General features: G+C 39.6%; 1 protein-coding gene across 3 annotated transcripts in view; it reads left to right on the top strand.

The window, feature by feature from the left end:
* The window catches only part of nf1a (neurofibromin 1a), a 117216-nt gene that overhangs the window by 30100 nt on the left and 72803 nt on the right, over nucleotides 1–14313 (top strand). For 2 of the 3 annotated variants that reach the window (XM_087841715.1, XM_087841709.1), the window contains exons 10-21: nucleotides 1528–1656; nucleotides 1773–1847; nucleotides 1934–2065; nucleotides 2284–2421; nucleotides 2568–2681; nucleotides 3324–3403; nucleotides 6126–6249; nucleotides 6406–6652; nucleotides 8252–8325; nucleotides 8464–8547; nucleotides 8978–9358; nucleotides 12330–12469. In XM_087841715.1, coding sequence (XP_087697841.1) covers nucleotides 1528–1656; nucleotides 1773–1847; nucleotides 1934–2065; nucleotides 2284–2421; nucleotides 2568–2681; nucleotides 3324–3403; nucleotides 6126–6249; nucleotides 6406–6652; nucleotides 8252–8325; nucleotides 8464–8547; nucleotides 8978–9358; nucleotides 12330–12469 — 1718 coding nt within the window. Of the gene's footprint in view, nucleotides 1–1527; nucleotides 1657–1772; nucleotides 1848–1933; nucleotides 2066–2283; nucleotides 2422–2567; nucleotides 2682–3323; nucleotides 3404–6125; nucleotides 6250–6405; nucleotides 6653–8251; nucleotides 8326–8463; nucleotides 8548–8956; nucleotides 9359–12329; nucleotides 12470–14313 lie in introns of all 3 variants that reach the window. The other variant, XM_087841706.1, reaches the window with a different exon arrangement.

Genomic DNA, 14313 nt, shown 5'->3' with positions numbered 1-14313 from the left:
CCTGCAAGTTGACAGGACAGCATGATAACAGAAATGCATGTTTGAAAGATCCAAATAAAAGATCAGTGCCTTCATATTGCATTTTACAATTGTATTAAGTTTATTGACGGATCACTGATTGGTGGCACTGAAACTGATGAACTCGGTATTTGTTAGTAAGCGTGTTTCACACTGATGAACTATATGACTATGATTATGAGTGCAAGCTGGTCTTCATTGCCTGTCTGTGTGTGTGTGTTAGTAGGCAGGTCAATGCATTGTGTGTGTGTGTCTTATTTTCATCTTTGTTGCGATGCTGAGGACAGTTCCCCTTCTCAGCCTTTGCTCCAAGTCAGTTGGCTTTTACTGTTTTTCAGGACAATCCTTAAACGATCATCATGCAGATCGGACTTTAAAGAACATCCAAAGGCTTTGAAAGATATTACTTCATTCATTATTATTACATATGTTATACATGTTATACGTTCTGTAGGGCTGCTCGATTATGGCAAAAATGATAATCACGATTATTTTCACTGAAATTGAGATCTCAATTATTTGATGATATTTATTTAACAATAACAATGTGTTGAATAATGACTTTAAAGATTGTCAAAAATAATATAAAATAGTGTGAAAATACTGATAACAGTGCAAATGTTTGCAATATAAAAAATAAATGAAAAATGTAAACATCTATGTTTAGTGAACTTTGCAGTGTTGCTCTGTGGTGCAGCTACGACACTGTAGCAAAGTTTACACACTGTGTCTACTTGATCCACGTCTGACTCTGCGAACCCATAATGTTTCCAACCACTGAAGTTTTTTTTTTTACCTCTCTTTTCAACCAACAGCAGTCACTCTCCTCTCCAAATAACTTCTGCTTAGCTTCCCTCGGTCCTCTTAATCAGCGGTCCCCAACCCCCGGGCCTCGGACCGGTATCGGTCCGTGAGTCGTTTGGTACCGGGCCGCGAGAGTTGAGGCTCAGGTGTGAAATGTATAGTTTTCAGGGTTTTTATTGGTTTTCAGCGTTATTTTGTTATTGTTTTTATTGTTTTTATCGTTTACTCGGTTTTCCTGGGTCTTTTCACTTGTGTTATGAATAAATTTTCTTTTTTTCGGTACCGGTACTAGTTTTATTTTGTTGTATTTATCCGCGACACCTTAAAGGCCGGTCCGTGAAAATATTGTCGGGCATAAACCGGTCCGTGGCGCAGAAAAGGTTGGAGACCGCTGCTCTTAATTGTTGTGACACGTGTTCGAAACGCAGAGAGGTGCGCTCGATTTGCCACACGGAGCAACGCGAGAGTAAAGCATGAGGGAGGGGCTAATAATCGGCTCAGTCATTTTTAATGATCGTTGAAAGCCCAGATCGTAATCGAGATTAAAATTCGATTAATTGAGCAGCCCTAACGTTTTGTATATAACAGTATTCATAACTGCTGTAACTGGTCCCTTTATTATATTTGTCTATAAGGTCGTTGTGATGAAGTTTATCTTTGTAGAAATGTGCTTGTGAATGACATCAAGTGACTGTGTTTCATCAGGCTCTGCTGTTCAACCCAGCCAAACCCTTCTGGAGGGGAACGGGCAGTCAGAATGCTGATGTGGAGCTCATGATGGATTGCTTTGTGTCCTGTTTCCGCATTAACCCTCACAACAACCAGCACTTTAAGGTAGACAGGAAAAAAGTGATATTCATTTTCTTGTATGGCATGTTAACCTTTGCTTGAAGGTGCATGACATGAGAAGTTTCCTGTAAATCTCGGGGTGCTTCCTCTTTGTCTTATAGGTCTGCCTGGCCTCATCATCCCCTTCCACCTTTCACTTTGTCCTGGTCAACTCGTTACATAGAATAATCAACAATGTAAGTTTGCATAGGCTCGTACATCAGTGGTCCTGCAACAGTTTGAAGTGTTCTGTGACTTACACTCGTCCTGTGTTTTATTTCAGTCCCACCTGGACTGGTGGCCTAAGATTGATGCAGTATACTGCCACTCTGGAGAGCTTCGCTTCATGTTCTCAGACACCCTCAACCGTGTAACCCAAGGCACTGGCACACATGCCCCACTACGCATGACTCCGGTGAGAAGGCATAAGGATATTGTAAACTGTTTTACTTATTTAAACAAACTTGTCTGAAGGTCAGAGAAAGCATGCCTCAACTAAACATGGCAAAAGACAGAAACTGTACTATTACAATAAAGAGTCAACTCTGTAATATAATTATACATGTATATAATTACACTTGGCTACTAGTTACTGCTATATTGTCTTTTCTCTCTCTCTGCTGCCTGCTACAGAGTCTAACATTTATTGGAAAGAAAACCACCAGCCTTAAGTTCAAAGAGAAAGCCACAGATTTGGACACTCGAAGTTACAAGTGCCTCCTCCTTGCTCTGGTTAAACTCATCCATGCTGACCCCAAACTCATGTTGCATGTGAGTCCCTCTACATTTATGTTGGACTGTCTTATCAGCTAGAAACAACTGATATTTTTTCTTTGTTTAAACTGGTACAAAAATATCTTTCGACTTCAATATTTTGCAAGTATGCTCATATTTTTGTTTGTGTCATTGTGTATCAGAATCCAGTGAAACAAGCTCCAGAGATGCAGAGCAGCACAGCAGAGCTCATCACTGGCCTTGTGCAGCTGGTGCCGCTAACCAACAGTACCCAGCTCTCACAAGAAGCCATGGAGGTCAGAGTCCAATGCTCAATGCTCGGTGCACTTCCTACAGATATTTAAAATGAAAAGCAGGAATAAAAGGGAAAAAACTCCTTTCATCTATTGAAATGCTTTCAGTTTTACACATGTGAATGTTCACATGACTAATAACATCCAGTCGGTAGGCTGAGCAGGACTTTGCTATCCCTAATACCATTCGGCTCTCTCTCTCTCTAAAGTCTGTTGTCTTGCTGTTAGACAGACTCCAACTTTATAGTTGTTGACTGTAGTTGTTGTTGTCTCCTATTTCAATTTAAGAAAGTATTTTCTATGTTCTGTGGAAAACACAAACATATAAAACAGGAAAAAACAATGAAAGAGCTAGTTGAACTTATATGATCACACAGCTCAACCTATTTATTCAGCTTAAGGCTAAAGAACAATTTCAAAAATAGTTTTTTCTGAAAGTTCTGACCCAAAGTGATGATATCTCTTGAGGTTTGTCTCAAATTTTACACAGTCTCACGGTCTCTGGAATTGTGGTAAATATCTTATGCAAGTTATTATAATAGAGATAGGAACTGATCTTTTTATTTTTTACTGTTAATCTTTACCTCTTCCTGGTTCTTTCTCTTAAGTCTAAAATCTCCTTCCTCTTGCTCTTTTGATTTCCAGGCTTTGTTAGTTCTGCACCAACCAGAGAACATAGAGCTGTGGAATCCTGATGCCCCCATAGAGACATTTTGGGACATTAGGTACAACAGTCTTATCTTTCATGAAGAAGCTAGAGATCTTAAATTTGCTCATTCCCATCAAGAATCAGCAATGTCCCAAAGGGTTGTGACTCATTTTCTTGCCTTTTAGTGAATTTGTTTTTATTTCATAACACAAACAATATTACATCCATCTGCTGAATATGTTTTAGAAGATTTTTTGACATTGAAGCATTACTATGTCTAGTCTATGCTGGGGCATAGAGTATAAAACAAAGTAGAGTCCCAATAAAAAGTTTGAGACCACTTGAAAAATTGCAAAAAAAAAAAAATCATATTTTTCATGGTTGAATCATAAAAAGGTTCCAAGTCAAACTTGAACATGAAACAAGAGGAAATGGGAGTGAGACACATACATCTTTTTGAGCGTGCAAAACTTAAACTGAAACAGCTGATCAAAGGTTTTGCAAAAATGTGGATTTGCAAGAGAGCACCAAACATGGGACATTGAAAGGTGGAAGAACGTTTTATTCTTTTACTTCGATGGTCCTGATTGTTTCCAATGTTACTGGCATGACAAGCAGATTCCACCTGAGCTGTTTTCTACCCACCACAGTGGAGGGGGCAGCATAAGGAGGTACAGGGTCGTCAAACGGCCGCTGGCTATGTCCAGATGTTGCAGAGAACATCCCTCATGACTAAGGGCCCAGGTCTGTGTGGTAACAACTGGGTTTTTCAACAGGACAACGCTACAGTACACAATGCCCACAGGACAAGGGATGTCTTCCAGGAGAATACCATCACTCTTTTGGACCATCCTGCATGTTCCCCCAATCTACAATGCAACTGAGAACCTTTGGGGATAGCTGGCAAGGGAAGTTTATAAAAATGGACAACAGTTCCAGACAGTAGATTCCCTTCGTGCACCCGTCTTCACCACTTGGAGAAATGTTCCCACCTACCTCATGTAAATGTTTGCATCAAGGATTCCTGCAACAAAATTTGAAGTGATCAACAATAACGGTGGAGCTATTCATTACCGAGTTCATGTTTGGAATTTTGATTTCTGTTTTGGGGGGCCTACGGGGTTTTTTAGAGGTGTGGTCCCAACTTTTCATCAGCTTGTAAAACAGCCTGTTTCAGTTGAAGTCTTGTTTGCAATAAATTGCATGCTCCAAAAAATGCTTTGTCTCACTCCCATTTCTTCTTGTTGGATTTTGAAGCTCTACTTGGAACCTTGTTCAGATCCAACCATGCAACAAATGATTTTTTTGCTATTTTTCAAGTGGTCTAAAACTTTTGATTGGGACTCTATAGCCCCTTTTAATCTTTTTAGAACTGGTGAATTAAGTCAGGACACGAGATATGATGATGATCCGTCACAGTATGACCCTAAATGCATTGAGTTGCTTTCATGTGATTGGATGATTAGATATTTGTGCTAATAAGCAGTTCAACAGGTGTAACTAATAAATTGAGTGTACACAAGTAGGTTGGACTCAGTAAGTATGTTTGTTGGAACTTTTCCTCAAAAATGACCATTTAGTACTTATTTATATATGAAGTCGACAGTTTCAGATACTGTTAATGGAATTAATGGAAAATAATGGAAAGATGTGCATTTCTGAAAGGTGCTTTTATGTTGTTATTAGGGATGGGTATTGATAAGATTTTCACGATTCCGATTCCGTTTTCGATTCTGTTTAACGATTCGATTCTTTATCGATTCTCTTATCGATTATCTTTTTTTAAAAAAAAGGAGAACACTAAGGTCAATTAGCTTAGATCTTTGTTTTATATCTTCTCTTTGAACAAGATAGAAATTTAGGAGTAACATGGCCTTACAAACCCAACAGTGAGATCTTAACAGATCCAACCTACGGCTCTTCAATGGGGTGTCACAGGGTCCCCAGGAAAAAAAATTGTGAATGTAAAATAATAAAATAAATATTCTTCTGTAGCAATTACACAAGAATATCCAATAATGTCCCTGCCTACAATTAAACACATTCACTTACCGAAAATCGGGGGCATCTGCTGTGGCAAATGGGTGCAAGCCTTTTACCACAAACTTAGTCACTGCTCGGTGACGTTCGTCTATCCTGGCCTGAAAGGAGACGCTACCGGTAGACTGCAGCGAGAACTGCCAGCATCTGAGCCAGACTCTGTCTGTCTCATCATGGTCACCTAAATGCACAGTAATGGCAGGTTTTGTAATGAGGCAGATCGCGCTAACATAATATGCACTGTTAGTTGATTATTTACCTGCCGTATTAACGGGAGAGGACGCGCAAACGTTACCGATGCTGCTGGGTTGAGATTCACGAGTCCGGAGCGGAATTAAAAACACGACATTTATTTAAGGTTATCGCGCGTTTTGTGAGCAAATGCTTTTGCATATTCGTAGTGTTTCCTCCCTTAAATGATATATCTACTTTGCAAGTATTGCAAGTTGCCCTGTTGTCATCCGTTCCCGTAAAGTATAACCAAACTTTTTAGCGTTTGAGCCGCCATGTTTCCTGCCAGGTAAATGACGCTCCGCAACGTGGTGACGTCATTCGGGGCGACTGGAATCGATAAGGGAATCGTTTGCAAAAATGGCAAACAATTCCAAGGAATTGAAACAGTGGGAACCGGTTCTCAACAAGAACCGGTTTTCGATACCCATCCCTAGTTGTTATAGTGTAAAAAAAGCAGCACATACTCAGTTGATGTTATAAACATTGAAATTTACAGGACCGCTTGTTTATGTTCTTCTTTTCAGTTCACAGGTGCTCTTCCTAATTTGCCGCAAACTCATCGGTCAGCTAATTGTTAATGGGACAGAGGTTCTGAAATGGCTGAGGGAGATTCTCATCTGCAGGAACAAGTTTTTGCTCAAAAACAAGGTGCAGCCCCATTTATTTACGCACATTACTCTGGTATATGCCCCAGTGATCAGTCTAGTCCTTGCGAGATGTGTTTCATTGGCTTAGAACCAAGAAGGGTGATGATGTGATGTCCCACAAGGTGGGTATAACCAGGATGTTACTTGCTATTTTCAGGAGTGTGCCACCATGGGTGGTGGCATCCCCATCTGTCGGCAGGCACAGACAAAGCTAGAGGTGTCCCTCTACATGTTCTTGTGGAGCCCAGACACCGAAGCTGTTCTGGTGGCCATGTCTTGTTTTCGCCACCTGTGTGAGGAAGCTGATATCCGCAGTGCTGCTGACGAGGTGCCCGTTCAGACAATCCTGCCCAACTATGTGACTTTCAGTGAACTGGCATCTGTCAGCAACATGATGGGAACAGGTGAGTATGTTGCCTGTACCTTAGCTAGAAGTAATCCTCCAGTTTGGCTTCATGCCATCTAATGAATCTTTTCACATGAATAAATTCATGTGAAACTGCAACTGGCAAATAAAGGCTATCTCATCTCTCATCATCTCATCAAATTGTAATTTTGCTTTGATGCACAAAACAAACAAAAAAATTAACGGAAAACACGTTTTGATGCATGCTCAATCATCCAGGTAAGGAAATCCCAAAAAGTTGATTCTGTTCATCTGGATGTAGCGTTTTCAGTGGGAGAAACACTTTGTCACTCATTCAAGTGACTTCTTCAGTTTCAGTTGACTGCAGGCTTTCCCAGCCTTATAAACGGTACATTTGCATAATGACCAAAACTATCGCCACTGATGTATTTGTTATGTGTCATAAACACCAGCAAAATACAAAGTGTGTCCTCAGCAGCCAGTGTGTGTCAGACAATTCACTCAAGCCGAGAAAAGCATCCAAATAGGATTCACATAAATATTAAACCAAAAGTTTCATATTTAGAGTCATCATTTGATTTTGAGTTCAGTTCTTATGTAATTTGGCACACCTACCACTTCATCTATCCTCCACTTGTTCAGTTTCTTTACATTTTTTAAGAACAATCTGCTCACCATTCTAATTTTTAATCTCTGCGAGAATCACCTTTGTGATGTGAAAATTCAATTTTTGTAGCTAGCAAACTGTGTTATCTTTGCTATTTTTAATGAAGAACAAATTTTATGACAGGCTGCAAGTAGTAAAGTGCCTAAAGATAATAGAAAAATGCTTTTTGCTAAGTTGTCTGCTGAGTTATGTGGCTTTTTTTAATCCATGGTTGTTCTATGTGTCAGTGTTATATGGCTTAACAAACAAAAAGAAAACAAACATCCATCCATCCATCCATCTTCATCCGCTTTATCCGGGGCCGGGTCGCGGGGGCAGCAGCCTAAGCAAAGAGGCCCAGACCTCCCTCTCCCCAGCCACCTCCTCCAGCTCATCCGGGGGAACACCAAGGCGTTCCCAGGCCAGCCGAGAGATATAATCTCTCCAGCGTGTCCTGGGTCTGCCCCGGGGCCTCCTCCCGGTGGGACATGCCTGGAACACCTCACCCAGGAGGCGCCCAGGGGGCATCCTTACCAGATGCCCAAACCACCTCAGCTGGCTCCTTTCGATGTGGAGAACAAACAACAAAAGAAAAACATTCCAGTGAAAACACTCAGATATAAGTGGACTGAAATCAGCAAAAAAGCAGTCAGTGTCTAAAGAAAGTCATTGAAAGACCTTACGAAATCCTGGAGAACTATTGCTGAGGACCACTCAAAAGAACCCTCTTATTTCTTGGAAGTAAAATATCAAGAAATGAGATTGATGCAAGACTCTTGCAAAGTACTGTATCGCAATATGACATCATTTATCAAAAACTAAGCCAAAATGCAAAAGCAGGGTCTAAACAATGAGCACACACTGTGATTAAGTAGTTTTTTTAGATCCTGCTTTACTCGGAATATCTAGATGTCATTGTTTTCTGTTTATATTGCCTGTAGTTCCCAAAATAGAAGTCTTTAAATGAAGGCTTTGTTCTTAATTCCACAGGCCGCTCCACCTTGCAGAAGAGGGTGATGGCTTTGTTGAGGAGGATAGAGCATCCTACACCAGGAAATATTGAAGTAACATTCAATTTACATTCATTTTCAGGGCTACTGATGTGCTTTTTGTTATTTTTGTAATCACCCTTCCCTGGTGACTTCTTGGTTGATTTATACAATATCTTCAGATCTCAAATTTACAATTTGTTAATGTTGTAGGCTTGGGAGGACACATACGCTAAATGGGACCAGGCCACCAAACAGATTCTCAACTTTCCCAAAAACAAGGCAGATGATGGACAGGTAAGGTATAGGGAAATGTGAAGTTACCGTCTCTATGTGTCACATCTTTGCTGGGAGAACCAGACCTAGTTTTACCTGAAAGCACAAAATACTAAGATAAAATATAAGAGCACTGCTAGTGAGGCAGTAGCAGAGGACACCAGTTTTTAGCAGGTATGGATTATTTACCAGCTCTGAATTCTACCTGATTGCGAATATTGTATTATATTCAGTAATCTTTACAAGCTTATTTATTTTGGAAACTGAATTATAATCCTAAACATTACAAACAGTCTCAAAGAATTCTGATTAGTCAAACTAAGATTTGGTGACGTGTTTGTTGCTGTTGATGTGAATTTTTGTTTTGAGACATTACTGAATGCAGACTTGTAACAAATAGCTTACCTGGTGTTGTGCCACTGGGCCTCAGTGTCTTTGTATCCCCCTGCAGCAGGAGTGGATCAACATGACAGGATTTCTGTGTGCTCTGGGCGGTGTGTGCCTCCAGCAGCGCAGCACCCCTGGCCCACCCACATACAGTCCACCTATGGGTTCCATGACTGAGCGTAAACACTCCATGATCTCTATGGGCCCTTGTGAGGTGTCCAACCTCATGACCTCCTCTTGCTCTTCGGCCTCGAGTGAGACACCTGTGAGCCGCTTCCTGGACCGGCTGCTGGCTCTGCTGGTTTGTGGCCACGACAGGGTGGGCCTCCATGTTCGCACCAATGTTAAGGATCTCCTTGGATTGGAGCTCAGTCCAGCTCTGTATCCCATGCTGTTCAACAAGCTCAAGAACAGCATTGGCAAGTTCTTTGACACTCAGGGACCGGTGAGTTCGTATTAAAGAGAAATAAATGTTAAAAATTAGCCATTTGCTTAGGAAGTAAAAATGTGTCAAATAGTGGAGAAAAATTAGAAATGTGGTTGTGTAATAGGCCCTTGTTTTAATAGCAGTCTTTTTTTTAATTGAGCTTTAGAAAGCCTCCTGTTTAACCACATCCAAATTTCAAAAATCTTTATGCCATCCAGTGACACGAGTGACGCAGCATAATTTGTTATTCAGGACCTTCTTTTTCAATTTCAGGATAGAAGCAGTAAAAGCCTATGAAATCACCTCAGTACACATAAACTGTATTATTGGAAAATTGTGGATAAAGTTTTAAAAGTAAAAATAACTTCAGATACAGCCACTTAAAACTGCCGCCTCATCAGTGACAGCACCACAATGGGTGCTAATGGCTAATGGGTGGCTAATGTTGAGCCTTGCTATTAAATATGTATATTAATATGTTTGCAGCCAAAAAATTACAGGTTGTGCACGAACAGATGAGACAGAAAGTGATGCTTGCATTCTGTGATTATTGCTGACTTGTGTTTCTGAACATGAAAGCGTAAAATTATTATTGTAGGGTCTTGTATGTTTTGTTATATAAACTACAAAATCGAAACTTAAACAAATTCCGATTGTGCAACAATATGTACGTGTGTGTTTCAGCCAGAAATATGTGGATGATCAATAAGGTCAGTAAAACACTGCTGTAGGAGTGAACCACAAAGCTCTGGCACTGTGCGTAAAACCATTGGTAATTCTCACCATTTACACTTTCCAAATAAATTACGTCATAGCGGTAACGATCACAGTCCTGCCTGCTTACTCAAGGTGTCTGCCACTAATCTTAGTAAATCACCTTTGTGATTTGCAATATAATACTCTGGTTCAAAAATTTTGCGCTGTTAAAGGGACACTCCAAGTCCAACAGCTGATACATGTCCTGCAAAGTATCCAACCTGTAGTATTTATGCAGGTCTGGATCTTTGAGAAAGCTTGTGTGCAAGAATACTATTATTATTTAGTTATAGGTGGAAAATCTGCATGTGCTAACAGGTCGGAAAGAATCGCATTATTAGCATTCAACCTGGTCTTAATGAGCGACTATACAAATGTAAGAATTTTAAGAAATTGAAAGAAAAAATCAAAATATTTCGTTGCAACCTTACACGGAAAAGTGAAGAATGTATTCATGTTTCAAACAGAGGTCTGAAGAAGTATCAGCCCAGCAAACGATAGGCTGGGATCTTTGAGGAAGCTTGTGTGCAAGAATATTATTTTTTGTATTCAATATTCCTTTAAATTGTAACTATTTTATTAGCTTGAATTGGATGAATGAAAAACTGTTAACTGAAAATAGTTTGGGGGATTTGTAGTATGAAATGTCTGAATGGTGAAAATGACTATGACGTTTTATCAATTTCTTTTAGATTTTAATCGGTGAAGAGGTTTACAGCAAAAGCTATCAAAAGAATGTAAAATTCCATTAAATTCAATTTTATAGCATGAAATCAAAACACTTGCCTTAATGTGCTTTATATTATAACATAAAGGCCCTACAATAATACTGAGAAAATCATCTATGACTAACTATCCAAAGTGTGTTGGTTTGTTATTTTTTATTTTTTATTTCTCCTAACAAAGCGACATCCCTTGGTGCCACTATGCAATTGAGTGAAAGGGACGTGTTTATAGCGCCCCAAGGACGAAAGGGAGACTTTCAGCGACTGACTTTCAGCTGACAGTTGACTGTCGGCTCATCTCTGGCTGAAAGCAGCAGTTTTGAGTGGCTGTATCTGTAATTTGCAGAAAAATGTTCTTTATCAGTCTTAAATGGATTAATATTACTTTTTAATTATATATATTCATAATATTTAAAAGAATCATCATTACCTTGCTTGAGGAGAGTTTAACATGGTTAACTGTCAATAACGCTGGAGTTTTGGTTAAATGGCTGGTTTTGGCTGGTTAAATGACAAATTCATAGATGTAACTAAAAGTGCTTCTGAGCCTGCACCTGGTCAGCTTGCTTGTTTTATTAGACAGGACATAGTCAGACCTGCCTTCTCCATCATCATCTCAGCTTTCCCTTGTGAAGTAATAGATGAGTTATTAACTCTAAAACTCCATCTTCATGTTGGCCAAGGTGGTTAACCAAAGGAAACTCATCTGTTATGATGAGAAGTCACAGAAGATCATTTACTTGCTAATGCTAGCTGTGTTTCCATAGAACTATGAAAGCAAGGTAGACGTGAGCTTGCTGCAAATGACAACTGATGCAATGTCAGCATAGGACTAGGTTCCTCAGAGTGGTGACTGTAGCTCAGGAGGTAGAGTAAGCCCTCTCCTAATCAGAAGGTTGGTGGTTTGATATTTGGCTGCTCTAGTCTCCGGTGTGCATGCTTAAGTATCCTTGGGCATGATATTAAACCATGGAAAACCAAGTTTCTCTCTGATGCATTCATCAGATTATGAATAAATGTAAATGTCAGATAGAAAGCACTTAGGTGTAGAAGAAAGCGCTTGTACAAGTGGATGCACGAGGAATGTTGTATAAAGCACTTTGAGTGCTCAAGTAGAGTAGAAAAGCGCTACATAAGAACCAGTCCATTTACCACCTGAGCTTTGGTTGGTACTGGCCTACTTTGTTACTTTGGTAGCTTTTGTTAGGTCCTGCAGAATGCACCCCCTATTTTTAGACACTTATTTACACGAATCAGAGAATTTCATAAAATCCCCAAATTTTCTTCTGGCAAGGACTCAAAAACAAATCTGTGGCTGGATTAAATTGTCAGATTTGTCTTAAACAATTCTTTGTTTTGGTTCATCACACGGCAGCTTTGATAAAATTCAGTTCTTTATCAAAAGTCACCAAGTGTGTTTGTTGTTTTGTTGTTTTTTGTTGTTTTTTTAACACTGTGTACAGTAACAATGTTACTGACATTTACTTTATGGCTTTCCGTTTTTTCAGGTTCCCATCAACGACACTAACACACAGTTTGTGGAGCAGACCATAGCCATCATGAAGAACCTGTTAGATAACCACTCAGAGGGCAGCTCTGAACACCTGGGACAAGCCAGCATTGAGACCATGATGCTCAACCTAGTAAGGTAATCACAGCAAAATATGAAATGAAAACATTGTACAGTGATGGAAATGACAAAGCATAAAACACCGCAACAAACTAAATCTAAATTGATGTTCTTTTTGGCATTAAAAATGTGAAAACAAATGTCATAACATCTGAACGTAGTTGTTCCTTTTAGCAGAATAACTTCTAGTAGAGTTTCTTCATCATTTGGCAGAATGGTCCAGCCTTCTCTCATTGATCTTTCCATCTCAAAGTGGCATGTAGAACATTTTCTGCTTAACCATCTCCACTTTGCATTAAAAGAGTATGGTCAAAAGTTTGAACATATTTAATAGAGGTGGGAATCACCAGACACCCCACGATATGATATGATCACAATACTTAACTCGCGATGTGATATATTCTGATTTATCACATTTTTTCTACTGCAGATTCTACCCATAAAGGTCAACTTTATAAATATTCATTTTATCTAATAACAAAGTCCTCAGGCTTCTTCAGTCTCCAGTAACTGAACAAGTCACTTGCATGAGTGATGAAAACGCTATGTCCAGATGAACAGAATCAACTTTTGGAGACTGTTTGATTAAATTATAAATTCTTTAATATTTTGTGTACCTGTCCAGGACCTGCAGATGAGAATTAAATACTAGCTAAATCTAGGATAAGGCACCTTTTTACCTCATAAACTAAGGCTACGTTCACACTGCAGGCGAAAGCGCATCAAATCCGATTTTTTTGACCCTATGCGACCCATATCCGATAATGGTGTGACAGTGTGAACGGCACAAATCCGATATTTTCAAATCTGATCTGGGTCACTTTTGTATGTGGTGCTGAATCCGATACATATCCGATGTTTTAGAAAGCGACTGCTGTTTGAACGGTCATGTCGCATTAAATCCGTCTTTTACGTCACCAACACAAGACAGACGCCAATTATGAGCGCCCGAGAAGACATCGCGAACGCTTCCTGGCCATCCAGTGTAGATGTCAGTGAAACTGTTGGGAAGACAACGTTGGAGAAACGTGAACATTTTATTTGTACTGTATAATCTGCAGATTCTGACAGAAATCTGCAACTATCCTTTGAAGCACTGCTCCTCTAAAACAGCAATAAGGATCATTATTAGGTTATTTACATTATTATGTAAATAACAAAATAGCTTAAAGCAAAAATTAGGAAACGTGAAGTCCGAAGTCTTTATATTAACGGCCATCAGTCAAACAATATTGTTTTCTCTGGATCTAAACAGAGCGCGACGTCTTCTTTTGCGCATGCGGGCCGCTTTGAGTGTTCACACTAGAGCGCGTTTGCTGTCGCATTTTATTTGTAGTGTGAACAAGCAGACAAAAAAAATCGGATTTGATCAACATATCGGAATTGAGCATTAAGACCTGCAGTGTGAACGTAGCCTAAATGAATGCGGTTTACAGGTACAGCCACTCATGATTGCTGCTAACAGCCAAATGTCAACCGGTTGTCAGCTGATCGGAGTACCCCCCTCCTTCTCCTGGGACATATCTACTTTCCACTATAAACACACCCCTTTGACTTGAATTATTACCTGTAAAAGATTTTATGAGAAATCTTGTAGTGACCAAAACTATTCCCATATTGGGGGGTTGCTGCTCGCCTGTAGAAGGAAGGCTTTTATTTCACGATCATTAATAAGTGATGATTGTTTCAATGAAATACAGATAAAGCACGGCAGCTGAACAACAAGCATTAAAATGTAAAAAGCTTAACTCCCTTATTTTAATGTCATAAAATTCAGGAAAATTCGAAGAAGAAGATTGTTTGTATAACAGTGTTCTGTCAGTACTTTCTGTCAGTGATTTCTGCAGGACTACTATGTGCGT

The sequence above is a fragment of the Neolamprologus brichardi genome, chromosome 1 (genome assembly GCF_056152115.1).
Source record: "Neolamprologus brichardi isolate AB-2024 chromosome 1, ASM5615211v1, whole genome shotgun sequence".
Classification (NCBI taxonomy): Eukaryota; Metazoa; Chordata; class Actinopteri; order Cichliformes; family Cichlidae; genus Neolamprologus; species Neolamprologus brichardi.
Note: the sequence above shows the minus strand (reverse complement) of the source record. Positions and strands in the feature narration are given on the sequence as shown.